General features: G+C 35.5%; 1 protein-coding gene across 5 annotated transcripts in view; it reads right to left on the reverse strand.

Moving 5' to 3' along the window:
- NEBL (nebulette) overlaps nt 1–27,786 on the reverse strand; it is a 450,583-nt gene that overhangs the window by 83,042 nt on the left and 339,755 nt on the right. For 3 of the 5 annotated variants that reach the window (XM_072651667.1, XM_072651668.1, XM_072651669.1), the window contains 2 exons: nt 11,896–11,997; nt 10,744–10,845 (listed from right to left, as the gene is read on the reverse strand). The exons of the other annotated variants lie outside the window; for them this stretch is intronic. In XM_072651667.1, coding sequence (XP_072507768.1) covers nt 10,744–10,845; nt 11,896–11,997 — 204 coding nt within the window. The remainder of the gene's footprint in view (nt 1–10,743; nt 10,846–11,895; nt 11,998–27,786) is intronic. 5 annotated transcript variants of the gene reach the window in all.

Genomic DNA, 27,786 nt, shown 5'->3' on the forward strand with positions numbered 1-27,786 from the left:
ATGAAAGGCATGGCTAGAGATGGGATGCTCATGTAGCAGAAATTGACCAAGATAGATGGATAGCCCCAGTGGTACATGGGAAACCCTGAGAAGATGAAAACATAAGAGGAGGGCCTCTAAGGAAGACCTATGAAAAGTCACACACAAGAACAGCCCAAACTGATTGCTTCCAATCACTGTAATGGAGGTTGCAGCTTCTCTCCCACTCTGAGCTATCCTATGAAACACACACTGACTGTGGGACCAAAGACAAGCTATTGCACCTCTCCCAGCCTTCTTAGGCCTCTCTGAACACTATGTTACAGAGAAGTCACTGTTCTACTTTATTGGAGAAAATTTCCATACTATGTTTAGCACCAATGAAATCACAAGTCTGGACCAAAAAAAGAATAGTCACAAAGCTTATATGTGATGGGCCTGGAATTGGGAAGACCTCAATCCAAATCTTGCCTTAGACACTTACTAGCTACGTGACCTTGGACAAGTCACTTAATCGCTATCTGCCTCAGTTTCCCCAGCAGTAATATATGGATAGTAATGGCACCACCTTCCCAAAATTGTGAAGTTTAAATGAGATAATACTTGTAAAGCACTTAGTACAGAGTCTGGCACATAGTAGCTGCTTAATAAATACGTTTCCTTCCTTCTTTCTATCTTACCCATCCAACATCACCACATACTTTTCTTCAAGTGTTTAATGTATCTGTTCTGTAGCATTTGTTGTTATTTATTTTGGAAAGTAATTTGAGTGTAAATCACTTTCATTCTCACTGAGCATATGCCAAGAAATAGTCATATCTCTAGCAAAATTTCTGGATGGGCTATGAATAATCTTGGTAGGCACATGAAATTACAAGCTGCTCGGAAATTTTTTTTTTTTTGACATCTTATGGATTTCCTATCCCATTCCCCAGACCCACTATTTCCTCATATTTCCCATTCTCAAGGCCCCCAAGCCCATTCCTAAGCCATATTCTTGAGAGGTTCTGCTGACAATTCCACTGATATACTGGCTAGCCAAAGGGAGCTGTTCCAGTCCTATTCCTCCAACCTTCAAAAATTCTTTGGATCATCATCCTTCTGTTATTCCTACCTCTGAAGAAAGGAGCATTTGTTCTTGAGCTTTTACCTAGGCCCGTGGGCCTTATCACTCTCCTCTTTGCCAGGCTCTTACTCCTTCAGTGATTCCATTTCTCTTACATCTTCATTCTCTCATTCTGCACTGGCTACAAGGATGGCTCTAGGGTAACTCTATTTTGAATATTCTCATGCAACATTTCCACCACTTTCCTTCCTCTCAAAATTCAATAAAGCTCTATTCTCAGTTCTCTTGTCTTCTCTTTCCACATTTCATCCCTTATTAACCTCATCTACACCCACAACTGTACCCATGATCACAATGTAGAGGAAGGCTACATTCATTCCCTTTAGCCTTGACTTCTCCACTTAGACAGATAACTAATAGCCTACTCAACATCCTAGAAAAATCACCAGCATCTCAAAGTCAATGTTTCCCAAACAGAACAAATTATCTACTGAACTCATCTTTTGGACTCTTATCTCTCTGTTAATGGCACCAACATTTTTCCTATGTTCAAAAGCAAGAAGTTATTCTTGATAGACCCCTACCTCTCACATCCTACGCCTCTAACTCAGAGTTCTCCTGGGCCCCCTTCTTTTCTCTCTTTCATCTCTCAGTGATCTCATCAACTCCCATGGGTTCAACCATCATATCTACGGCAATGACACCCAAAACTAAACATACAACCCTCATCTCTCTCCTGAGCTTCAATCTTGCTTCCCCAACTGCCTCCTGAAATCTCCCCAAGGAATCTTAAATTCAACATGTCAAAACAGAACTCATGGTCTTTTCCCCTAAGTTTACCCCTCCTCCAAATGCCCCTGTTTCCATCAAAGGAATCATCATGTTTCAATTCACTCGGATTTATAAAACTGGAGCTATCCTTGACTTTTTTTCTTTCTTATAAATGTCAAGTTGTGATATTTTTTCCTTCACAATATCTCATGCACTCATGCCATTCTCTCTATTCACACTACAACCACTCTCATGCCTGACCTAACTACCTCTCTCCTAAATGATTTCAATACATTTCTAATTGGTCTCTGCCTCAAGTCTTTTCCCTCTACAATCCTTCTTTAGTATACTTGCCAAATTAGTGCTTCTAAAGCACAAATCTATTTGTTTTTCTATTTTTTATTGAGGAAGTGGGTAGTAGGAAAAAGAAAAATAATTTAGTTAAGAAAAATTAAATTATATTTTTTAAAAAACTGATCTAATGCAAAGGGATACAGAGGGGTATTGGGTATTAAGAAAATATATCCCTGTTGAACGTCAAACATTCCAAAAGAATAGTTAGTTTGTTTGTTTTTGTACTTGAACAGAGAGATAAAGAGTAATCTTATAAAGAACTAGCCACCATCTAGTTATAGATCATCATTTGTGATATCAGATATGTTAATAAAAAAATTGAGAGGCAAAACCCAAAAGTGACAGGAATTTCAACCAAACTATCTCAACATCTATTAAAAATTAAAATATGAAAAGATAAATATCTGATGAATTTTTCATTTGCCTTTCTGATAATGTTCTTTAAGCAGTAATAGAAACAACTGCTATCTTGGATTTCATTCTCACCCCAACCCCCTCAATATGAATTGATAGCATGAAAAAGGGAAAAATCTTGGGTGAAAAGCAACCATTTAATTTTTATTTTAACATTTGTTAAAATGGAATTGAAGTCCAGGATAAGAGAAAAGATATCAAGAAAGTAGCTGGTCTAAGGCATTCCAACACTCTAGCCCAGAAAAGCTGCATAAGTGACCCTTAGCAAAGCTGGTAGTCTTTGAAAAGAATGGGACAGATGTCAGAAGTCCAGTAATGGACAATGGTGTCGATTTTTTTAGTCCAGTATGTCACATCACTTCTCATCCTGGCCCTTTATCTGTCACTAAGGGGCCTGAGACTATTGTTGATTATGTAATCAAGATCCTCAACAAAACGTAAAATCATTCAAAAGAGTTCTGTCTAACTCTTCACATGGGAATAACCAAATATATAAAACAAAATTCTAATACGTTGCTAGACAGATAAGCTATTTATCTTATCCATCACCAAGTGTGTGTATCTTGGATATAAATTACAAAAAGATAATAAGTTGGGCTTCTCAGGAGGAGGAAAGGATTACTTTCAGGATGTCACAAATGTTTGACTCCATTAATCTATGTGAAACAAAGGTCTATATTTCTAATACCAATATTCTTCCTGTGGAGAGGCAATACTGTATAATACAGAGCTCTCCTTGGAGTGAAGAAGATCTGGGTTCGAGTCCTATTCCTTGGCATTCTGCTCTGTGAACCTGGACAAGTAGTTTATCTCTCAGTGCTCTAGGCATCTAAGATGATAAATTGTAGAAAAAGTGTTGACCTACATTTGTAGAGGGAGTTCTATCAACTGGGAGTTCCTTGTGTTAATGAAATCACAGGTCTAGTCCATATCCTCCACCTTCCATTCTGCTTGTGAAAGACAGGGTGGGTGTAGGAATTTAAACAGCTGGCCTCAGAGTCAGGAAGATCCCTTTCTGAGGGCTGGGTAGCCCTTAGAAAGTCACTTGATTTCTTCATGCTCTAGACTCTAAACCTAGAAGTTGAAGAGAGTATCCCTGCCTATATTAGCAGAGGAAATTCTCTCAGCCAATGAAATAACAGGTCCATTCTTTCTAAAATGCATGGATGTGACTCATGGAATACTACTGTCTTCAAAGAGCTGAAATTGTGACTGACACAAAAGGACAATGGAAAGGATTACCATGTTGGGCACATATAGAGTACAAGATATTACAAACAAGGAATAATGACTGATAAAAGATCCTTCTTGCTAGATTAGAATAGCACCCCACTTAGCGACTCCCCATATGATCTGTAAGACAATCTATAATGTGAGACACAAAGGATAAAGGGAGATGGAAAAGTAACACCCCTGTATTGCCTCTAAACCTAGTACAACTATTTTGAAAATGGATGTGCAAAGTATCTTAAGATATATGACTAGTTTTTTAATCAAATTATAAATATCATATATAAAGTCCTATATCTACATTTAACTCTTACATAGATAAACAGTATAACTGCTCTTTAATCATGTTATAAAAATCATGCATAAAGTTCTTTATCCAAAGCAATGATTTCTACCCACTGGCAGATAGAACACATTCAGTGTAGAAGTCACAGAATCCATACTTTGTTCCATACAATCAAATGCTTAAAGGAGTCACTGAAATGAACTTCCTCCTTACTGGAGGAATGCTGTCATGCTTCAGGACAAACCAGTGTCTTAATTTAAAGGTCTGAGGCACTGCTTCTAAATCAAATGGTTCAAAGCCTTCATTACTGAGAGTGTTGGGTTTCACAAATGGATGACATCACCCACTGTTCAGATTTACAAAGGACATAAGAAGGCACAATCCTTCAGCAAGGAGGGCAGCCCAGAAATCAGCCACTTCACTTAGAGCATTTATCATGCTCACACAAATACATGTCAGGATCTAAATGGAAAATCCGTAACTGTAAGTTGATTGCCAATGAAATGCAGAGTAAACAAATAACAAAATGAAACATAAAATTTATCTACAAGTCATCAGTTTCTAGAAATTTGGGGTGGAATTAAAAGATTATAGAAAGAGGTAATAAAGAGAATAATAATGATTCAGGGCATCCTGTGAACTTATTATTAAAACTGAAATATTAATTGTAAACAAAATAGCAGTTCTGCAGTCATTTCTATAAAAATAATTAATAGAATATAGATTTTCTGCCAATTATAAATGAATAGCACAATTTACAATCAAACTGACTATTATATTTTATAATTAATAAGTTTCATTTTATACTGAGTATTGGTAGTGATTTTTAAACAAGTAATTTTCATGGACAAAAATTATAAGCCTCACTTGATATCAGTACACAAATGAATGAGATTATTTCAGTGAAATGAAGTATAATTGAACTGATTATTATATTTTATAATTAATAAACTACATTTAATGCTGAATATTAGTAGCAGTTTTATTATATTTTAGAATTAATAAGTTACAATTAATACTGAGTATTAGTAGTGATTTTTAAGTAAGCAGGTCTTTTTTAGAAAAAAAATAATCATAAATCCCACTTGGTATCAGTACACAAATGCATGACATTATTTTAATGAAATGAGGACCTGTGACTTGAGAGTGTGGGTCACCTCCTCTAAAGCAGATCATTACCAAACACTGCTTTCCTAACCAATGCAACTTGCATTCATGTCCTCCCATGACTCTGTCAAACGTGATCCACCTGGCATGCTAAGGGGCTTCCTCTAGGTTCCAACACTATGTGGCTCCCGGAGTATGACTACTCAGGGGTTGTTGTTGGACAAAGATCACAAATTTAGTTTAATGTAAGCCAATCTAAAAATCAGGTCACCCTGCTTTCTGTAATTTCTGTAACGTCACTACAGCAGAGAAGTGTGCTACACAAGACCAAGGAACATATTTCATTTTTCTTTATTTCATGAGTTGCCATAGCCAAAGAATTCCACCCCTAGTGACCAAACCACTGGTGATGGGTAGTATACATTTATGAGAGGGCCCATGAAAGACAGACTAATGGGATAATAGTGTTTTTGTGTGGCACATGTAAATATTGAATTGGTCTCATTAGGAGAAGCAGGAAGATGTAAACAAGCAACCTTAAGAAATGACTCAACTTTTCTGAAAACCCAATCATTTCCCTTTTTCTTATCCCTGGAAATAGAAATGGAAAGTACCCGTCTGGTTGCCCGAAGGCCTGAATATCATACCATTTGCATAGCATATTACAAGAATTTACCATGCAAAAGCCTAACTTTGCTCGGAATTGAAATAGATCAGGCCCAGAAAAACTATGTCATCTGTAATATCCAGACCCAAACCTGACAGAACACAGTTGAAAGCAGGACCCCACAGATGTTCTTTCCTCCATATCTCTTGCATAGAAAATTAAACTTGTTGAAGAAGATATCTAAGTGCTCTATAATGAAATTGTTGTGCCACTAGTTAAGTTGACCTTAACTAGGAAAGAAACAAGGGTTTGCAAGGCTAGGCTAAAAAGAAAATAGACACTTGAACAAAGAAATGCTTCTAAGGCATTCCTACCATAGAAATATCAATGCTTTAAATGCATTCTGCACTTTGAAATCCACTGATAAATTATCTGATACTGAGGAGCAGAGAGAGGTTTTCATTTTGTTTGGTTTCACCTTTTCTCTTTTTGTATTATTTCTTGGTTAGAGAAGATGGTTTTACGTTTCTGGGTGTTCTTCTCCCCTTCTCTGCCTTGACGTGCAGCTTGGTGGGAATTTACATGATTGGGTTGGTCTCTCCTTCTGAGGGTGAAGAGATTCAGAAGCTCTCTTGTTATTCTACCTAACCAAGAGATGCAAAATCATTGTCCAAGAGGGCCCTGGGAATTTTTTATTGCTCCATCCAATCTTCCTCCAAGTGCTTTCACTACTATATAATTGTAATGGGGTATTGTTGTGCTATAAGAGATGATGGGCAGGATGATTTCAGAAAAACCTGGATAGAGTTATGTGACCTGATATAGTGTGAAGTGAGCAGAACCAGGAGAACATTATAGAACAACTGTGAATGACTTAGCTATTCTTAGCAATGCAATGATCCAAGATAATCCCAGAGGACTCATGATGAAAACTGCTATCCACCTTCAGAGAAAGAACCGATGGAGTCTGAATATAGAGCAACTCATACTATTTTTCACTTTTTCTTCATTTCTTCCTTTCTTTTCTTTTTTCTTTTAGTTTGAGTTTTCTTTCAAAAAATGACATGGAAATTTTTACATGATTGCATATGTATAACCTATATAAGATTGCTTACTGTCTCAGGGAGGGTAATTGGAGGAAGTAAAGAACAGAATTTGAAACTCAGAACTTAAAAAAAGAATGTCAAAAGTTATTTTTATATGTAATTGGAGGGAGGGATTTAAAAAAAAAATTTTAAAGTGCTTGCACTACAAGATGCAGTCTCTACTTCTACGCTATACAGACTATCTCTAAGAATGCATCATTCCCCTTTCTGTGTATATGTTTATCAGCAAGAAAAAAGGGAGGGAAAAAACCATCTTTTTATTTTTCTTCGAGATAAGATGAAAAGATGTAATACTACAATTAAGTAGATTCAGAACTGTTTGGATGTCCAGATTCAAAGATTACGCAATTAATGGCTTTATGATAACTTGAAAGGAGAGCTCTAGAATCTGTACTTGACCCTATGCTGTTTAATATTTTTGTTAATAACCCAGATAAAGTCAGAAATTATAATCATATTAAAGTTGCAGATGATACAAAGCTAAGGAAAACAGCTAACACATTAGGTGAGTGAGGATTGAAAAAGAATCTTAACATATATGTATATATATGTTTAAAAAGTATAAGTTTGTACATATAAGCATATATATAAGTTGTTTTTTAATCAACTTCCCAAGTGGGGGAGATAGAATGAGACAGCAAATAATTTCAAAAAGATCTTGGAGGATTAATGGACTCCAAGCAGTGTGGGGTAAAGCAGCTAACAGCCAATGGGATCATACACTACATTAAGAAAAGCATCATGTCCAAAATGCTGTCTGCACTGTTATTAGAATACATCTGGAGTAGAATATTTAATTCTGGATAGTGCATATCAGGAAAAAACACTGACAAGTTGACAAGTCTAAAGGAAGGCATCCAAGATTTAAAAAGTAATGACAAAGTGGTCACTCCTATCACATGAAGATCATTTTAAGGCACTGGGGATGTTTAGACAACCAAAGAGAAGATACAGGAGATACCTCATCACTGTCTTAGAATTCTTGAATAACACAGGAAAGAGAGACTAGACTTGTTCATCTTGGCCCCAAAGGGAACAAGGAGAAGTTGAGACAAATTTAGGCTTGAGATCAAGGTAAAATATCCTAGTAATTAGAACTATCAACAAGTGGGTTAAGCTGCATTGAGGAAGTAGGTTCTTTCTTGCTGGAGGTCTCCAAACAATAGCTGGATAATTTGGGGATATATGAGAGAAGAGATTCTTATTCAGATAAGAGCTACAACAGAAGATTTTTTAAGTCCCTTCCAACTCTGAATGAAGTTCTATGATCCCAAAATGCAAGATCCATGTGATTTTATCATGCTGGACATTCAAGTTCTTTTTACCAACAAAGGTGGCAACCCCATACATGCTTTAAAATACAATGCTCATGAGCTGCTGTTACTCAAAGAAACTAATCATCTTGTGGCAAACTTTGTGGTGATTAGCTTCCATGAACTTAATTAAGAAGGGATTTGAATAATGGATATGGTTTATCACTAGACTTGTATTCTGAGACTTTCTAGTTTGATAAAACTAGAACTAGAATGGTTTGCTCTCCATGTATATTACTGCCTACTAAAATAGAAGGATCACTTCCACTTCATAATGACGATAAGAGCTATGGAAGGGAAATCATAGTACATGTAAAAAAGAAAAAAATATAGAAAAGACATTAAAATTACTGAACATAATATAGTTAGTGCTTAATAAATGTTTGTTGATTATCACTAAAATGTGGAAGTGACCAAGGGTTTGTTTGAAGACTGCACCAGAGAAGTACAAGGTGCAAAAACTTCCATTATGGGCCCAGTGATGGACTATAGGTCTCAGATCCAATGGTTAACCTCTCATTCTAATACATTTTCTCTGTTAAGTCACAGAGAATTTAATTTACAGATCTTTCAAAATGGGGAACAATTTTACTCCGTATCTCTTTTGTCCTTACCTTCTGATAACTCATTCTTCATTTACTCATAGCACTCCTTTCTCTTGTCTTGTCATTGCCTTTTTATAAATCCTGGTCCTATCTTGCCTCATTCTTACTACTCCTTCTTTATCTCACATTCTTCCAACATTTTTCTCCTATCTCTATATTTCTTTGCCTGCAAGGATGACTCTGGTCACATAGTTTCTCATCAATGCAGGGATGAGATAGAAACTAAAATTATAAAACTCTCACAGAAGAATGGGAAAATTACATCAACCACCCTTAGTGCTGGCCAATAACTCTTCAACAAAGGATGGGATGTATTCATCAGATGCTCAGGAGTGGTAGCACCACCATGATTTTTCTTGGGACTCCTTTAGGATATCAGGCTATTAAGGCTCTCCAGTAATACAGCTCAATGCAATAATAGTTTGTCAAGTGCCTACTGCGTGCAAGATACTGTGCTAAATACTGCTCCTGCAATGACAAACAGCAACCAGTCTTAAAGAGCTTACATCTTATTTGGGTATTCATGAAAAAAATGTAAACATAAAATCATCTGATGAAAGAGATAGAACTAAAAAAGAAAAAAAGGAGGGAAAGCAAGAGAGACAGAGAGAGACACAGAAAGAGGGCGAGACAGAGAGGGAGGGTGGGAGAGAAGGACAGAGGTGGTGAGAGGGAAAAGCAGGAGAGAAAAGAAAAGGAGGGACACAGAGAGAGACACAGAGAGACAGAAACAGAGAGTGTGTGTCTTGGCAGAAAGGAAGCAGTTTTGGGTCATGTCAGATAAACTTTCAAGTTACATCTTCCTATCTACCCTCTCTCACCCTCTTAGTCCCAATAATAAGCATCTGAACATTCAGAACCAAAATATTTAGGTTAAAAAAATGCTTTAAAATGACTGCTCAATTTATTTTAGCACTCTGTTCTGGGGGCTCTCATTTTCCAAATGGGGAAACAGAGAGCCAAAGAGATGAAATGCTTTGCCCAAGGTCATATGGCCACATGGGCAGTAAGTGGCAGAGATAAGATTTGAATCCAAATTCTTTGACTCCAAAGCTCTTTCCATTGTACCAAACCACTTCTCAGTAAGAGATCAGAAAAATATGTTAGAGTCATAGTAAAGGTGAATCTAAAAATAAAATAACATTTAATTGGAAAAGCTAGAATTAAGACCATCTGGTTTCTTTTGAATATGCGAAGATTGTTTGCCAGGACCTGCGGTTTATTTCATTGGTGTTGGGAGATTCTAGTGAAGAAACCCTCCCTATCAACACAAACTAGTAGTGTGCTCCTCCTTAAAGTATTAGAAAGTGGTCTGTGGTCCTTGGTGAGTTAAGCGACTTGCTCAGGGTAACACAGACAAGAAGTCTCAGGGAAACTTGAAACTGGGTTATTCCAATTCATCAGCTAGCCCTCTGCCCACCATGCCATACTGCTTCTTATTTCAAAGGATGGAAATGAAGATCAATGGTTTTAAAATGTGGTGGGGAAAATGGATGTTTTATTTTAAAATGTTAACACATTGTTAACAAAATGTTCCAATTAATATTAAATTATTAAATGTTTTATGATTGTTTAGGGGCAGGAAACTCCTTACTTAATCAGCTGTAAATTCTAGAAATCCCAGAAAGGATGATGAAGGGGCTATACCTACTGACTGAGAAGAGGATTTGAGCCTACGGAGGAAAAAGACTTTATTTTCTGTCTCAAATTATACCTTATTATAATTTTGAAAGCTGTACCAAACTTTACCAATCATTGCAATCGTAGCTGATAAACTAGTTTCAGAAATTTTCTCTTTGAATTTTCATGCAATTAAAGATAGCATCAAAAATGAAATATTTTACATTGTTACAAGAAATGAGATCTCTGAATAAAGTCATTGTGAGGCCTCCACTGCCATCTTACTTGACTAGAAAGTTTAGAAGCTTCCACAGCATGTTCAAAATCTGGCCTTCCAATGACGGCTGGTTCTTTATACATTTCCCCTTTTCCTTTCTTGTATTCAGCCTAAAATGAATAAACAAAAGAATTAGGATGGTTTCTATTTACCAATGAAAAATTCTGTTACTGCTAACGTTTTTTACCAAAAAAGAAAAACCATAACTTGATTGCTAAAGCTTTTTACCAAAAAATTTAAAACTATGACTTAACACTAAATAGTAACTATTAAAGTAGGAATAGATTTTTCTTCAGAAACAAAGCACCACAGAATAAAACATAATGGCTATTAAAATAGTTATTAAAATTAATTCAATTTTTAAATCACCATGTTTGGTAATCCTTTTAGCATGTTATGCATCTCATGACTGTATTTATAAAAAAGTGGAAAATGATGGTAATTATCAGGATAAATAACCATGTTGTTGGCAGGAAACCTATATGGCTATATCCATTCACAGAAACTGGCTTGAAGTAGTTAATCAGATGAACTCAGTTAAATGCTCATTGTTCTCATAGGGGTGGAAAGGAGAAGAAATTTGGAGGAGAGGTTGGTGTATCTGATAGCAAATGATTTATTTCACCATTTAATAAGTTGTTTAGAAAAGGTGAAAGTATTTAGCAAAGAAAAACTTCCCTGAAACTGAAGAACTTTACCCAAGACTTGAAGGAGGGTAAAAGTGTCTATGAAAGTAGAGGAGGAAAGGGTAGGATCAACACAACTGAACATGTAGAATGTATTTCAGGGAAGAATTATTTGAGTCAGCACTGTAGATTCAGCTTGAGCACCAAGATAAAGAGTGTGAATATAATCTCTACCAACTGTATACTTCCTTTCCTGATGCTCTAGCTAAGTTTTCTATAAAGTTTTGCATTAAAAACTGATTAATATACATGACCAGATGGTTAATTATGGCTCTAAAATACACTTTGGAACCCAAATAATCAGGGTAAGTAGTCAACACTGAACAATTTAACCAGCTATCCTCCAAATGGCTATTCTTTAAATTACTAAAATATTCCTAAAACAATGACTAAAATATTACTAAAATAGGAACAGAGTTTCTAGGCTATATGAGGAAAATTATTTCAGCTTTAGAATGACAAAAGGTGAATTACATTGCTAATGATCTTGGAGACTTGGGTTGCCATCTTGATGTCTGATCTGTCAATCCCTGCATTGTATTTATGATTATCCTCTGCATCCTTCCTGTAAGAAATCTGATTAAGACAAAATTTCATTAATAAATGCATTCATATATCATCATCATCATAACATTTGTATTGTGCTTTAAAGTCTGAAAAATGCTTTCTTTACAACAATTCCATGAAGTAGATATTCTAAGTAGTATTATGCCATTTTTACAAATAAGGAAACTAAGGCTCTGAAAGTTTAAATGACTTGCCAAAGCTCATGTTCCATCTCAGAGCTAATGGGATTCCAAGTCTAACATTCTCTATTAAGTATTCACATAACATTGCCCTGGCAATGAATGCGTACAGGTTAATATTTTGCAGAGTATCCATCTCAGTTCATTTTTGCTTTAGGTGAATTATTTATTGGATTATATTTTGGTTTACTCAAAGGGTCTGAACTAAAGGAGCTCAGTCATTTTCTTAAAATGATTTTTGTACTGAGTTTAGAACACTCCTGCATCCAGGCACCACAATGAAGGAAATCAGTATAAAATCAACTATAGTGAGCACATATACACATATGAGTTGTGCAAGTAAGAGAGAGACAGAGACAGAGACAGAGACAGACAGACAGACAGACAGAGATAGAGACAGACAAGGAGAGAGAGAGATAAAAAGAGACAGAGAAAGAGAGAGACAGAGAGAGAGAGACAGAGAGAGAGAGAGAGAGAGAGAGAGAGAGAGAGTATACATGGGGCAGCTAGGTGGCATAATAGAGTTATCAGACCTGGAGTCAGGAAAACTCATCTTCCTGAGTTCAAATCTAACCTCAGACACTTACTGCCTGTGTGACTCTGGGCATGTCACTTAACCCTCTTTGCCTCCGTTTCCTCATCTTTAAATGATCTGGATAAGAAAATAGGAAACCACTCCAATATCTCTGCCAAGAAAACCCGAAATGGGGTCACAGAGATTCAGAAATAACCATAAAACAACAAAGTTTAAAAGGTTTCGAATATAATTCTAGCAACAGAAGGTGTTTCCTATCAGACTCAGCCTGTGCAGTTTCAGCATGGGTCACTGCTAGAACGTGAAGTGCAATTCTGGAAGACAGCCCACTAAGAGACAGAGAAGGATGGTCATCTACATCAAGGTTGTAACCACAGCATTTATGGAGCACTTTAAGGTTTACGAAATGCTTTACAACTAAGATCTCATTTAATCCTCACACCAAATCTGGGAAGTAGATATAATCATTATATGGAGTAAGAAACTGAGACTGAAAAAGTGACTTGTCCAGGTTCACAGAGCTAGTAAGTGTCTAAGGAAGAATTTGAACTGCAAGTCTGGAATTCTCCCCCTTGCACCACCTACCCGCATAGTTGGTTAGACAGGAGTAACTTCATCTATGAAATTACAAAAAATTTTAACATGAAAGTAGTACAATAAATAACGATCATCAACTGGTGAATAAAAGGAAAACATTCTTCTTCATATTTCAAGGCATAGCAGGTGATACACCGCAAGAACACGGAGAAGGATTAACGAGGTCTCAGAGAAGGATGTTAGTTTCACTAATTGACAGAATTACTTCATAGACAACATCCATGTAACTATTTGTCTGTTCCCTTTAGCTAGCTCATGATTACATTGTATAAAAACAATCATATTTCTCTTCCACCTTTCAAAACCAAAGATAGTTTAAGGAATTAAAACATAATATTCAAATCAGTTTTAATTTAACTTCTCTCTCCTTTTATTCTGTTTTATCTTTCTCTGGCTTTGGGATGAGGAACACATTTGTAGAATACAAAGAATTCAGTAGAATGTTTTCTTTCTCAAGTTTAGAGAATGATTTGAGTAGTACAGGTATTATTTCTAAAAAGATGATAAAACTCACTTGTAAACCCACAATTATTAGGGTTTCTCCTCTCTTTGGCAGTTTCTTTACCATGAATTTCAAGTCTGAATTGAGGTGTGCATTTCATGTACTGTTCATTTCGATGAGGATGACTTTTACAATACAAGTTCTTAACCTGGGATCTATGGACCCGTATTCCAGGGGGTCCATGAAGTTGGAAGGGGGAAAATTACATCTTGATTTTCACAAATCAAACTTGGAACTTCTTTCAATTATGAAAACAGGCAACAGACATTATTCTGAGAAAGGGATCCATGAACTCTACCAGAATTCCAAAGGGTTCCATGACATACACAAAAAGACTAAGAACCTATGTCTTAAGACTAAATGTATTTTAAAAAGAATACATTTAATCATGGATTTTGTCCAAGAATTTGGCTTCAGTATAATTTAGGTGAGTATGTCTTTACTTTAGATATTCTATTGTTGACATTTAGACATTTACCTGTTCCAGTCTTACACACACAGAATAATTAAATTACTAGATGGGAAAATGAACTAGAAAATAAATTGTCCTTTTTGTGGTAGAGTTCAAACGTCCAGTCACTTGAAACAGTGTCACTTTAGAATGCCGGAGAGCTAATAGCAGAGATGATGACAAATCAGTCTCAGCCTATAGTCAGTGGAGAGTCAAACTTAGGCTGCATAAGCAATGGATTCTCAGGTGAAAGCTGATCCAAAATTATTACCCACTTCCCAAACTAAATGCTTCCAGATTATTATGTTTGTAAGAAAATTGTAGGTTGGAGAAAAGATCATTCTGTTGGACAAAAACAGAAGGGGGAAAGAAAATAGAAACCCTTATGTTTTGAAATCTATGCTTTCTATAGGCTTATCTGATGATATACTGTTTGCTCTAATGACCACATAAAGAGAGGTGAACACCACAAAGGCAGCAGGAGCGTGGATTGTGAACAGTGCCCTGCCATCCATGTAAATTACAAATTAAAGGCCAGCACTTGTGGTTCAAAACAGATATTAAGACTGAAGTGAAGGCTACATTCGAATCCAAGGAATAAACCACAGAGTCTCAGAGGAAAAAGGTGAAGAAAGTGTAGTTACTTACTATTTCCATGTGCCACTAGCATGGCGCATGAAATAAAGGCTCATCAAGAGTTTCATTGAAAGCATAGGGTAATGACAACCTTTGATTTTTCACCCTTTGCAGTGATGTCAGAAGACAGGTCTACAGCAATATGTTTCTGCAAGTGAATTATTTGTCTTCCCACTCTACCCTCCCTCCTTTGCCACCATAACCCAGAGCACCTATTACTTACATTGGAAAGAAAGTCATCTAACATTTTACAAATATCTGCAGTAGGCATTTGTTCCATCCTGAGGTCTGTCATACTCCAGTGAGAATAAAAACGTTAGACAGCGGAACAGTAGTTTGTCAGAGGTAAGCCAAGGAAAGAAAAAATATGTTTCCTATTTCCTCAGTCACCTCAGTGCTCTGATACTGACCCTTCACGTGGGGACAACTGGCTGGCCTCTTTTACACAGATGAGATCTTATCCTGTCTAGTGTAATTTGTTTTATGGCATTAGGTTTTTAACATAATGGGAAGGGAGAAGAGAGGAAGTGAGAGTGTTAGAAAAGCTCCTAAAGACCACATAAGCCAAAGTAACATGTGCAAGTAAAGGATTCAATGGTTAGGGTTTAATCTTCCACAACTTCATTTAATGACAGTGATCACATGACTGATGTTGACCTGACGGTGGCAAGATGACAGAGGAAGACATGATGACCAGATTCCCTTTGGCTAGTCATGCTTTATTTATTAGCACCTTGCCTTCCCCTTTGTCTAACAACAACAACACAAAAAGTATGAAAAGCTTTTGAAAGCTCTCAAAGCACTTTCCAGTCATGCATACACAGGTAGTGAGTTCTAAAAGTGACTAAGACTATCGGAAAAGAGAAGATGTCTTAAAATATTTGGAAAATTCAAAACAGAGAAAGGGAATAGGTTAAAAGATGATCACTTTTTTAAAAGGAGAAAATTAATTTGGCCCTCTACTCTTCTGAATGAATGAGGAATACATTTGCTCTTTAGTTTCTTCAATATTGAACTAAGGAAGCATCCATCAGTGCAGACAGCACACTTTTATTGAGTGGTATTACATATAAGAAGTCTCCTTGAAAATGATCAATTCAAATGAATTTAGTAAATTATTAACCATCTTCCAGCTGTACTCTATCAAGTTGCTATGGTACTTTAATAAAATGGTCAACCAAAGCCAATAGATTTTTCTGCATTGCATGCAAAAGACCTTTTTTTCCCCAGAAAGAAGAAAAAGGCAACAAGAACCACATGACATAATGTATTGTTCTAATCTCTCTCCTCTACCATCCACCCTCCAAACAGCAGCCAAACTGAAATTTCTAAAGCATAGAAGCCATGTCTTTTAAGAGTTACTTTAATGCTTGGTAAGAAGCTTCAGTGACTCTGTTGGCTCCTGGATAAGATACACATTCTTCTGTTTAACATTTAAGCCCATCACAGTGTGACTTCAAACTATCTGTCTGGACTGCCTCCTGTCATATAGTCTCTATTTTAACCAGACTGTTCTGCTTTCCTGATTATTATATTACCCACCTCCATATCTTTGAAAGATCTGAATTCCTCTCCCTCTCCCTCCTCATCTTCCTTATTTGGAATTCCCAGATTTCTTCAAAGCTCATTGCTACCTCTAATTCAAAACCTTGAAAAACACCACCCTCCAAGTGTTAGCAGTCTCCAGATCTCCCTGAAATTTACTTTGTTTATGATCTGGAATTTTCTTTGCTTTGTAATCATGTCTTAAACCTTCCCATGAAAATAAAGTCCTTAAAAGAAGAGGTTGTTTTATTTTTGTGTTCCTAATGACTAATGTAATGCCTGACTGGTTGTCCCTCATCTTCAAAAGAGGACCACAATGACATCACCATTGTAAAGTGAAATTTCAGTGTGTCCAACTGTGGCTGTTCAGACCAATGAGCTTGGAAAGCTCTACCACAGGTTGGGCACAGATGGTCCGTGTGAATATTTGGGGTGGATATCCCAAATTTGCACATCCTGCATTTACTCTGTGCTGTCTCAATTCTGCTTTGCTCAAAGAGAACAGCATCCTTTCTGATGTGGGTATGCCATGCTGAACAGTCCTGTGCCAGTGTCTCCAATGTGGCACAGTCTTGAAAGGGAAAAGGAAGAGAGGGGAAAATCATTTATGTAGTGTCTATGAGCCAATTACTAGGTTAAGAGCTTTTTACAAATATTATTTGATTTGATCCTCACAAGAACCCTGCAAGATAGGTACTATTATTATCTTCATTTTTACAGATAAGAAAACTGAGGAAAACAGAGGTTAAATGACTTACCCAGGTTATAATCAGTGACCATGGCTAGATTTTAATGGGTATTATTAACTCCAGGTCCAGTGTTCTGTTCACTGTACTACCAGCATGGATAAACAAATGAATGAAAAAGCATTAAGTGCTTACCATGTACCAGGCACTGTGTAAAGCAGGGGTAGGCCACATGTGGCCCTCTAGATCCTCAAGTGCAGACCTTTCACTGAACAGAACAATCCCCTTGAAATTCACCACCCATAGTGTCAAGTATGCATTAGGGATACAATACACAAAACAGGACAATCCTCACTCTCAAGAAGCTTACATTCTAACAAGAGATTATAATATGTAAAGGAGCATGGTGACCAAGGAGAGATATTTTGGTCAAGGAAGCCATAGGAAAGGTGCTTAGAGTCATAGGAAAGTGAATCCTTTCCAGAAATGAGAGTGTTAATCTGATTTATTTCCTCCGAGTTAAACATAGAAAGCAAGGAGTAGGAAGGGAGGGCCAAAAGGGCACAAGGCACATCACAAAGAATAGCCTGAGAGACAAAGCATCATGGATCTAGGTCACAGATATATATGATAAATACTCATCAATCAAAAGCTGAGGATCCCAAAGTAAGCTCTAAAATAAATGATGAATAAATGCTTATTGATCCTGTACTTAGATAAGCTCCACATAACCTAGATATAAATGATCATTTTGCAAATCAGATGAGCGAGGGAAAAAAATTACCTTTCACAGCTATGGATAGGAAAACAGTTCATGTCCCAACAAGAGGAAAAGGATCATAGAAGACAAAGGAGATAAATTTGATTACGTAAAATTTAAAATGTTTTGCACAAACAAAATTAATACAGCCAGGATTAGAAATGAAATGATTGCTTGGAATTGGGGGAGGGGAAATAATTAATTAATCAGAAAAAATTGGCAAGTTTCTTTAATGAAAAATGAATAAGTGCCATTCCCTAGTTGATAGACGGTCAACGGATATGAGCAAGGAGAATTTTCAAGGGAAAAAAACCAAATTATCAATAGTCATATGGAAATGCTCCAAATCACCAATAAGTAGATGAATACAAAGTAACTCTGAGGTTCTACCTCACACTCATTAGATTGAAAAAGTTGAAACAAAAAGAAAATGACTAACATTGTAGAGAACTTGGGGGAGGGGGGGAAGTACACCAGTGCACTGTTGGTAAAGTGGTGAATTGTTCCAGTCATTCTGAAAAGCAATTTGAAACTATGCCTAAAACATGACTGGATTTTTTTTGACACAGCAATACTACTAGTAGGTCTATAACCCAAAGAGATCAAAGAAAGAGTGGAAAGGACCCACATGTATACAAATATTTATAGCAAACCTTTTGATAGTGGCAAAGAAATGAAAGTAAGAAGGCATCCATCAGTTAGGGAATTGCTGGACAAATTATGGTATATCAGACCAACAAAATATTATTATGCTAAAAGAAATGACAAAATGTACAACGTAAAAGAAACATGAGAAGTATATAGTTAGGTGGGCAGAGTTACAACAATTTATCCAATAACAATGCTATAAAGACATCAAGCTTTGAAAGATGTAAGGACTCTGACCAAGGCAAGGATCAATCACAATTCCAGAGGACTCATGCTAAAAAATGCCACCCATCTCCTGACAAAGAGGTAATTAACTCAATATGTGGGAAGATATCTACATTTTTGGATATGTACAATGTGGGAATTTATCTTATTGGACTATGAAAATTTCTCACAAAGGTTTTCTTTTTTTTCCTTTTTTGATGGGGGTGGGAGGGAAAGAAAATAAATATTTGCTAATTGAAAAATTAATGCACTTTAAAATTATCTCAAACTGAATTAACTTTTAAATCAATAGGATGTCAAAGGCTGTGAAATTTAAATTTAAATTAAACAGCTCGTGTCTTCCTAGTTTGTGAAATTTAAATAGGCTACCTCTACATAAAAATATAAAAGCATTACACAAGCAAAATATTTTTAAAGAAATATTTTTTCTCAATTTTTTCTCAATTTTTAAAGAAACAGTGGAGTTCTTAGTGTCTCCATCTAGATCCTGAGAAAAATAAGCAAGACTTAGTACATAAGTGTCTTCTCAGATTAAATTAATAATATGCAAAATACTTATTTCCATTTTCTTGACAATACTGGGTTGGTGATATATTTATTTCTTTTTAAAAAGGTATCTTTCTCAGAATAATGATCTTAATTGAGTGTAGTATGGAGAAGAAGGGGAAAAAAGAAGTAAATGCAAGGCAATAATTCTCATACATCAAATGTATTCTGCTTTCTCTTTTTTTTTAATTGAACCTCTGATTTCACTGAAGAGGGAAACTCCCAGATTATAAAAGTCCCTCTACTAATGTAGGTCAGCTGAAGAGTTACACACACAATGTTGTCTAGAGTGGAAATGTCAAGCACATATGGCGGGCTGCATACAACCCACAACACTTTCCAGTTGAACCAGATTAAAATGTATTGGGGAAATATTTACTAAAGTAAAGAAAAATATACTATTATGTGGTTTTCCAAATCAATATGCATTCGCAGGGATTCTTAGTTTAAGTTTAGTGGCTGTTGTTTTTTGATTCCACTGATTTAGATCACTAAGAAGTGAATTGACTTGCCCAGGGTCACAGAGCCGATATTTAACAGAAGTACATAACATTTGAACCCAGGTCTTCCTGACTTTAGACCTGTTTCTTTACCTTTTTCTGCCTCTTACTACATTTTTAAGTAGAGAATACTACCTCAATAAAAGGTACTATAGAATAAGGCACACAGCAGGAAAACCTAACTTTTAAAAGTAGGGTTCTTTTCAAAGTAACAGAATCTAAATTCATTTTTTTTTGAAGGTAGAGGAATGTGGGAATTGGAATTGGAAGCTGGCATTCTTCCAGTCTTGGAATACAGTAGAATAAATTGAAATGTGAGGTGAGCTCTAGACTTCAACTGATAATATACTTCCCAAGAAGCACTTATAAGCCACAGTGTAACGAATTGCATTGGTTACTCAGGTAGAGCTTTATATGTCCTTCAGCAATCCATTATTGACTTAGCTGTAAAGTTGAGCACTTACTTGAGGGGGGAAAAATCTTTAAAATGTTATATTGTTTTATTACCTTTAAGAAAGCTCATTTGTCATTCTGAAAATGAGTGCTAAGCCTGTTCTTTCCCTTACCAAATATTAAAGTCACATACATTGGGCTGATTACTAATTTCAATTTTTAAAAAAGTTTATCACTTTAAATTTTATCAGGTATGAATAGACAATTATTTGCAAAACATGAACCAGAGTAAAATCAGTTTGATTCATTTCAAAACCACTAGATTTTACAACTTTGATAAGACTGATGAGCATTAATAACCTGAGTATTACTTCCATTACAAATCTATCTTTGGAGGAAAGAAAAGATATAAAATGTCTCCAATTTGCTAATTTCATTAAAAAAAAAACTTGGCAAGCACTATGTCCCTTTGGATACAAAGAGATTTGGATTGGTGGACTCTTTTTAAATTATTTTGTTATTAGTATAACTAGAAAACATGAAGTTTAAGAGTTTGAGTCTTTTGATTATACCCCACTGACGTAAAGGTATTTAAAATCAATACTGTAAGCATTTGGGCCTTAAACAAAACAAACCTTTTGGTCAATTGAAATCAACCATGACATCACCCTTGACTGCAAAACCATCAGTTCTATATTTGAATTTCACTTTGAATATTATTTTATTCATGAGAATGTTGTGGGGAACAGAAAAGTATCTATTTTCAGATTTTAGGATCATTAAGCTACCAGATAATTAATAAACAAAGCCCTCTAGGGCTGACCAAGTATGGTGGGGTTATAATTTGTTTTTATTCTTCCCTAGACCCCCAGCAAAATTGGCCTAGCAAGGTATATGGTCAACGGCCAAGTATATAGTAGCGAAAAAATAGTATGAGTTTTTATCTCTCCTTCTAGTCCTTACATCTTACTAATAGCTCTTTCAAGGAGAGAGGGAAAAACAAAAATGATAAAACTGCTTGCTCTCTAAAAGAATGAAGTATTTATTAAACACTAAATGCAAAGCCCTGCACTAAATACTGGAGATACACTTAGAAAAGCAAGACAGTGCCTCCAATCATTGTGGTTTGGCTTTTTTAAAATATATTTTTTATTTTGTTAAATGTTTCCCAATTACTTATGTGTAAAAAATAACAGTTTTTTTCAACTTTTTGAGTTCCTAATTCTATCCCTCCCTCCCACCCGTCAACCCTCCCTGAGAAGGAAAGCGATTTGATATAGGTTGCACATATGAAATCATGCAAAACATATTTGCAAATGAGCCATGTTGCAAAAGAAAACAGACCAAAAAATAAAATAAAAATAAAATAAAAAATATATTTCAATCTGCACTCAGAGTTCATCAGTCCTATCTCTGGAGATGGACAGCATTTTTCATCATGGATCTTTTGGAATTATCTTGGTTCATTGTCTTGTTCAGAGAAGTTAAGTCTTTCACACTTAAGCATCCTTACAATACTGCTGTTACTGTAGACGGTACAGTTTCCCTTCTACTGCTCACTTCACTTTCATAAATTAATGTGTCTCCAAGTTTTTTTGAAACAATCCTGGTAGTCATTTCTTACAGCATAATAGTATTCCATCAAAATCATATACCACAACTTATTCAGCCATTCCCCAATTGATGGACATTTCTTCAAATTCCAATCCTTCACTGCCACCACCTCCACCCGTAAAAGAGCTGCTACAACTATTTTGTGTACAAAGAGGTCCATTTCCCTTTTCTTTGATCCCCTTGGGATACAGACATAGCAGTGGTATTGCTAGGCTAAAGGATATGCACATTTTCATAGCTCTTTCGACATAGATACAAATTGTTCTTCAGAATGGCTGGGCTAGTTTGCAAATCCACCAACAGTGAATTAGTGTACCAACTTTTCCACATCCCTTCCAACATTTGTCATTTTCCTTTTTTGTTATGTTATCCTATCTCATAGACATGAGGTGATATCTTAGAGCTGTTTAAATTTGTATTTCTCTAATTAGAATTGACTCAGAACATTTTTTCATATGACTATTAATGACTGATTTTTTTCTTCCAAAAACTGCCTATTCATATATATATTGACCACTTATCAACAGGGAAATAGTTCTTATTTTTATAAATTTTACTCAATTCCCTATCTATTTGAGAAATGCAGCCTTTCTCAGGGAAACTTGGTGTAACCTTTTTTCCCAGTTTCCTATTTTCCTTCTAATTTTGACTGCATTAGTTTGTACAAAATTGCTTTAATTTCATTTTCATTTCATTCATTTCAATTTCATTTCTTTAATCTCCATTTACTTCCCTGATCTTCTCCATTTTTTGTTCTATCATAAACTCTTCCCTTATCTATAGATCTGACAGGTATATTTTTCCATGTTCCCCTAATTTACTTTTGATTTCACCCTTTATGTCTGAATCATTTATCCATTTTGACTTTATGTTGGTATATAGTATGAGATGCTGACCTATGCCTAATTTTTGTCAAATTGCTTTCCAATTTTCCCAGTAATTTTTGTCAAATGGTGAGTTCTTACCTCAAAAGATTAGATCTCTGTGTTTATGTACACTACATTACTATGGTCATTTATTACTGTGAATTGTGAACCTATTTCTTAGCCAGTACTAGACTGTTTAGAGGATTACCACTTTGAAACATAGTATGAAATCTGCAGCTGTTGGCCACCTTCTTTCAAATTTTTTTTCGTTGATTCACCTGATATTTTGACCTTTTGTTCATCCAGATGAATTTTATTATTTTACCTAGTTCTATAAAATAATTCTTCAAGAGTTTGATTGGTATGGCACTGAATAAATAAACAGGTAGAAATTGTCTTATTTATTATATTGGTTCAGTCTTCCCATGAGCAAATAATATTTCTCCAAATGTTTAGCTCTGTCTTTGTTTATATGAAGTGTTCTGTAATTGTGTTCATATTATCCCTGAGTTTGTCTTGACAGGTAGAGTCCCTAGTATTTTATGCTGTCTGTAGTTACTTTAAATGAAATTTCTCTAAGGGTACCATTATACCATCTGCAAAAGAGTGATGGTTTTGTTTTCTCACTAGATACTGCTTATCATTTTAAAGAAGGCTCCATTGATTCCATGCTTTCTAGTCTTCTTAATAAGAACGGGTGTTGTATTGTGTCAAAGGCTATTTCTGCATCTATTGAGATATTCATATCATTTTTGTTGTTTTTCTTACTGATATGATCAATTATGCTGATAGTTTTTGTAATACTGAACTAGCCCTACATACCTGTTATGATCCCACCTGGTCAAAATTGTTGTAACCTCCTTGCTAGTATTTTATTTAAAATTTTCCTATCAATATCCATGAAGGAAATTAGTTTCTAGCTTTCCTTCTCTGTTTCTGCTCTTTTGTTTTGGCATCAAAACTATATTTTTGTCCTAGAAAAATTTGGTAGCAATATCTTTTTCTTTTCAAATAGATTATATAGTATTAGGATTAATTGTTCCTTAGCTGTTTGGTAGAATTCACTTACAAATTCATCAGGTCCTAGGGACCTTTTTTCTTAAGGATGAAATTGATAGTTTATTCAATGTCTTTTATAAAGATGTAGTTATTTAAGTATTCTATTTCCCCTTCGGTTAATCTGGGTAGTTTATATTTTGTAAATATTCATCCATTTCACTTAGATTATTGGTTTTATTGGCATATAATTGGGCAAAATACTTCCTAATAATTGCTTTAATTTCATCTTCATTGGGATTGCTTTCACCCTTTTGATTTTTGATACTAGTCATTTTGTTTCTTCTTTTCTAAAATCAAATTAACCAATGGTTTATCTATTTTATTATGGGGGTTTTTTTCTCATAAAACCAGTCCCTAGTTTTATTAGCTCAATCTTTTTAACTTTAACTTTATTAATATCTCCTTTCACTTTCAGAATTTCTACTTTGGCTTTTAATTGGGGATTTTAAATTTGCTCTTCTAGGGTTTTTTAAGTTGCCTGCCCAATTCACTGATCTGTTCTTTATCTCTTTTATTGATCTAAATGTTTAGAGATATAAAATTTCCCTAAGGACAGCTTTATTTGTAACTCACAAATTTTGAAATGTTACCTCATTGTTGTCATTCTCTTGAGTGAAATTGTTGATGGTTTCTAGGATTTATTCTTTTACCCACTCATCCTTTAGGATTGGATTATTTAATTTCTAATTAATTTTTATCTATCTTTCCATGATCCCTTATTAAATGTAATTTTTATTTCATTATGTTCAGAAAAAGATTTGTTTTTTTATATTTGGTTAGGAAGTTCTTATACCCTAATACATGGCCAGTTTTTGTGAAGGTGACATGTTCAACTAAAGAAAAAAAGGTATATTCCTATCAATTTCCATGCAAATTTATCCCAGAGGTGTATCATAACCAACTTTTCTAAAATTGCATTCACCTCTTTGATTTCTTTTATACTTTATGGTTAGATTTATCTACCCCTGAAAGGGGAAAGTTGAGGTCTCCTACTAGTATAGTTTTACTCTCTACTTCCTCCTGTAATTCATTTAACTTTTACTTTTAGAATTTAGATGCTTTTCCATTTGGTGCATAAATGTTTAGTGCTGCTGTGATTTCATTGTCTGTGGTGCCTGTTACCATGATATACTTGCCCTGTTTATTCACTTTAATTAGTTCTACTTTTGCTTTTGCTTTTTCTAAGATTATGAATGCTACTCTTGCCTTTTTTTAAATTGCAGCTCAAGCATAATAGATTCTGCTGTGGCCCCTGATTTTAACTGTATATGTGTCTCTGTTGCAAGTGTGATTCTTGAAAACAACCTATTATTGGATTCTGATTTCTGATCTATTCTGTTATCTGCTTCTGTTCTATGGGGAGTTCATCTCATTCCCATTCCCAAGTATGATTACTAACTGTGCATTCCTCTGCATCCTATTTTCTTCAAGTTATCTCTCTCTTTCTCTTTCTCTCTCTCTCTCTCTCTCTCTCTCTCTCTCTCTCTCTCAATTTTCTATTCAACTCTGGTTTTTTCATCAGGAAAGCTTGAAAGTCCTTTATTTTATTAAATATCTACTTTTCCCCTTGAATGATTATGCTGTTTTGATAGACAGGTTATTCTTGTTCATAATACCAGCTCTTTTGCCTTCCAGGATATCATATTCCAAGCCCACAACTCCTTTAACATAGTAACTGCTAGATCTTTTGTGATTCTGACTGTGGCCCCATGGTATTAATGGCTTCTTTTTGGTGATTTGAGGGGTTTTTTTCCCTTTGACCTAGGAGCTCTGGAATTTGACTATATATTCCTGGAAGATTTAATTTTGGTATCTTTCAGGCAGAGATCAGTAAATTCTTCCTATTTCTATTTTGCTCTTCTATGACATCAGGGCAGTTTTCCTTGATAATTTCTTGAATATGATCTCTAAGCTCTTTCTTTGATCATGGTTTTCAGGTAATGAATAATTCTTAAATTATCTTTCCTCAATCTATTTTCTGGGTTAGTTGTTTTTCTGAGATACTTCATATTTTCTTCTATTTTTCATGCTTCTGATATTGTTTTTTTGTTTGTTGATGTTTCATGGAGTCCTTAGCTTCCATTTGTCCAATTCTAAATTTTAAGAAATTCTTTGCATCAGTGAATTTTGGTGCCTCTTATTTCATTTAGTCAATTCTGTTTTAAGGTGTTGTCTTTTCATAATTTTCTTTCTTTCCTTTCATTTCTTAACCTAATTTTTCCTCTACCAACACTTACTGGATTTTGAAAATCATTTTTAGCTCCTCCAGAAATTCCTGTTGATCTTGTGTTTCATTCACATTTTTCCCCTTTGAAGCTTTGCTTGTAGCTGTTTTGACTTTATGGTCCTCTTCTGAGTTCGTGTCTTGATTTTACCTGTTACCATTGTGATGTTTATGGTCAGGTTCCTTTTTTATGTTGTTGCTTTCTCATATTCCAACTCATATTCTTGAGTTAGAACTTTATGTTAAAGTTAGGCTCTGTTCCTTGCAATGGAGATGGAGAGGGGCAGTCTCAGGCTTCAGGCATTTTTTCACTGGTGTTTTCACAGCTTGTTCTGGGGGGCTAGAATTTTTTTTTGGTGCTTCCAAGGCAGTGTGATCTGGGGAGAGGTGTGCCCACTGCTCTCCTGGTCTGCACTCTGGTCCCTCCTCAGAAAGGACCTCTGCTCTGCTCCCTTGGGATCAGAAAATATACTGTTCCTAAGGGTCCTTGATCCCTTAGGACCAGAAAAAAATACCATTCCTCAGGGTCCCTGATCCTTTGTGACCAAAAGAGATAATATCCCCAGGGCTTCTACTCCCTCTGGAGTAAAAGTGCCTCTCTTGCACCCAGACATCTTTGTAGGTAATGGATTTGCTAGTATCTGGTCCTGTCTCCAGGGCTAGCTTTGGGGTACCCTGCAATCTCCTTCTCACAAGTTGCCAATTCCCTTTACTGTCTCTGTCTTGAGAGCTCCCAAAGCTACTGCTACTTCTGTCACCACCTGGTCCCACCACTAGGGGTTCAGCCACATGGACTCCAAGTCAGCCTCCTCCCCTGTGTCACAGATGTCTCTTTGTGACCTCCTAAGTTGTTTTGGGCTGGAAGAATGTCTCACTCTGACCTTTTATTGGTTCTGCCACTTCAGAATTCAATTTGAGGCTCTATCTCAACGTTGTTTGGAATGCTCAGGGGAGTACTTTCTATACTCTGCCATCTTGGCACCATTCCTGGAAGCTCTCCCTCCTTTCATTATTAAGAGATTTAGTAAAAGGTTTTATTAGAAAGAATGTTGCAACTGAGAGCTGAAATGAAATTTGGGGATTATCTGTGTATTTCCATTATCTGTATCTGTGTATTTCCATTACCCATGGTTCTCACTCTCTCCATTACCACAGATATTAAGTTCTAGTCTAGTTCTAACATAACAATATGAAGACAAGAGAATTATCTGTTGAGTTTGTTCATCTTTGTTCCATTGCTTTAAATAAATCAGCACCTCAGATTTATAGTTAATGGGATTAATAATTTAACAATCTTGGTTAAAAATGAGTGACTTGTTTTCCATTATTTGGTAATTCTTCAAAGTAAATTCCTTATAATTAAAAATAAATGTCACCTTTTTCTGAGGAAGAATAATTATTTAAGTATTAAGGTAAAGTGAATTCTTCTGGTCTACAAAGTAATATTGTTGAAGAAATGATAAACAACCTGCCTTCCATACATGTCTATCTCCATGGACCAAAGGAAATTTTTCTTGTGACTTTGAATGCTTACATGAAAATTTCATAAAGATAAATGCGTTATTTGACATGGTCTTGACTCTAACAGAATATCATATTTCACATGATAGACTACAAGTACCAGTATTGCTGAAAAACTCAGCAAATAACGTTAAACACTTTCTAATCCTATTATATGTACAAACTCCACATGTAAAGGTTGGACTGAGTTGGCAGAGGAGTCTAGGTAAACATACATCTTGCATCCCCCAGGTATACGGTATTGAATGGTGGATAAAAAGATCTTTCTACTTGGATTCCCTCAGCCTCTTAGGCATTTGAACAGTATACCT

The sequence above is a fragment of the Notamacropus eugenii genome, chromosome 3, assembly GCF_028372415.1.
Source record: "Notamacropus eugenii isolate mMacEug1 chromosome 3, mMacEug1.pri_v2, whole genome shotgun sequence".
Taxonomy (NCBI): domain Eukaryota; kingdom Metazoa; phylum Chordata; class Mammalia; order Diprotodontia; family Macropodidae; genus Notamacropus; species Notamacropus eugenii.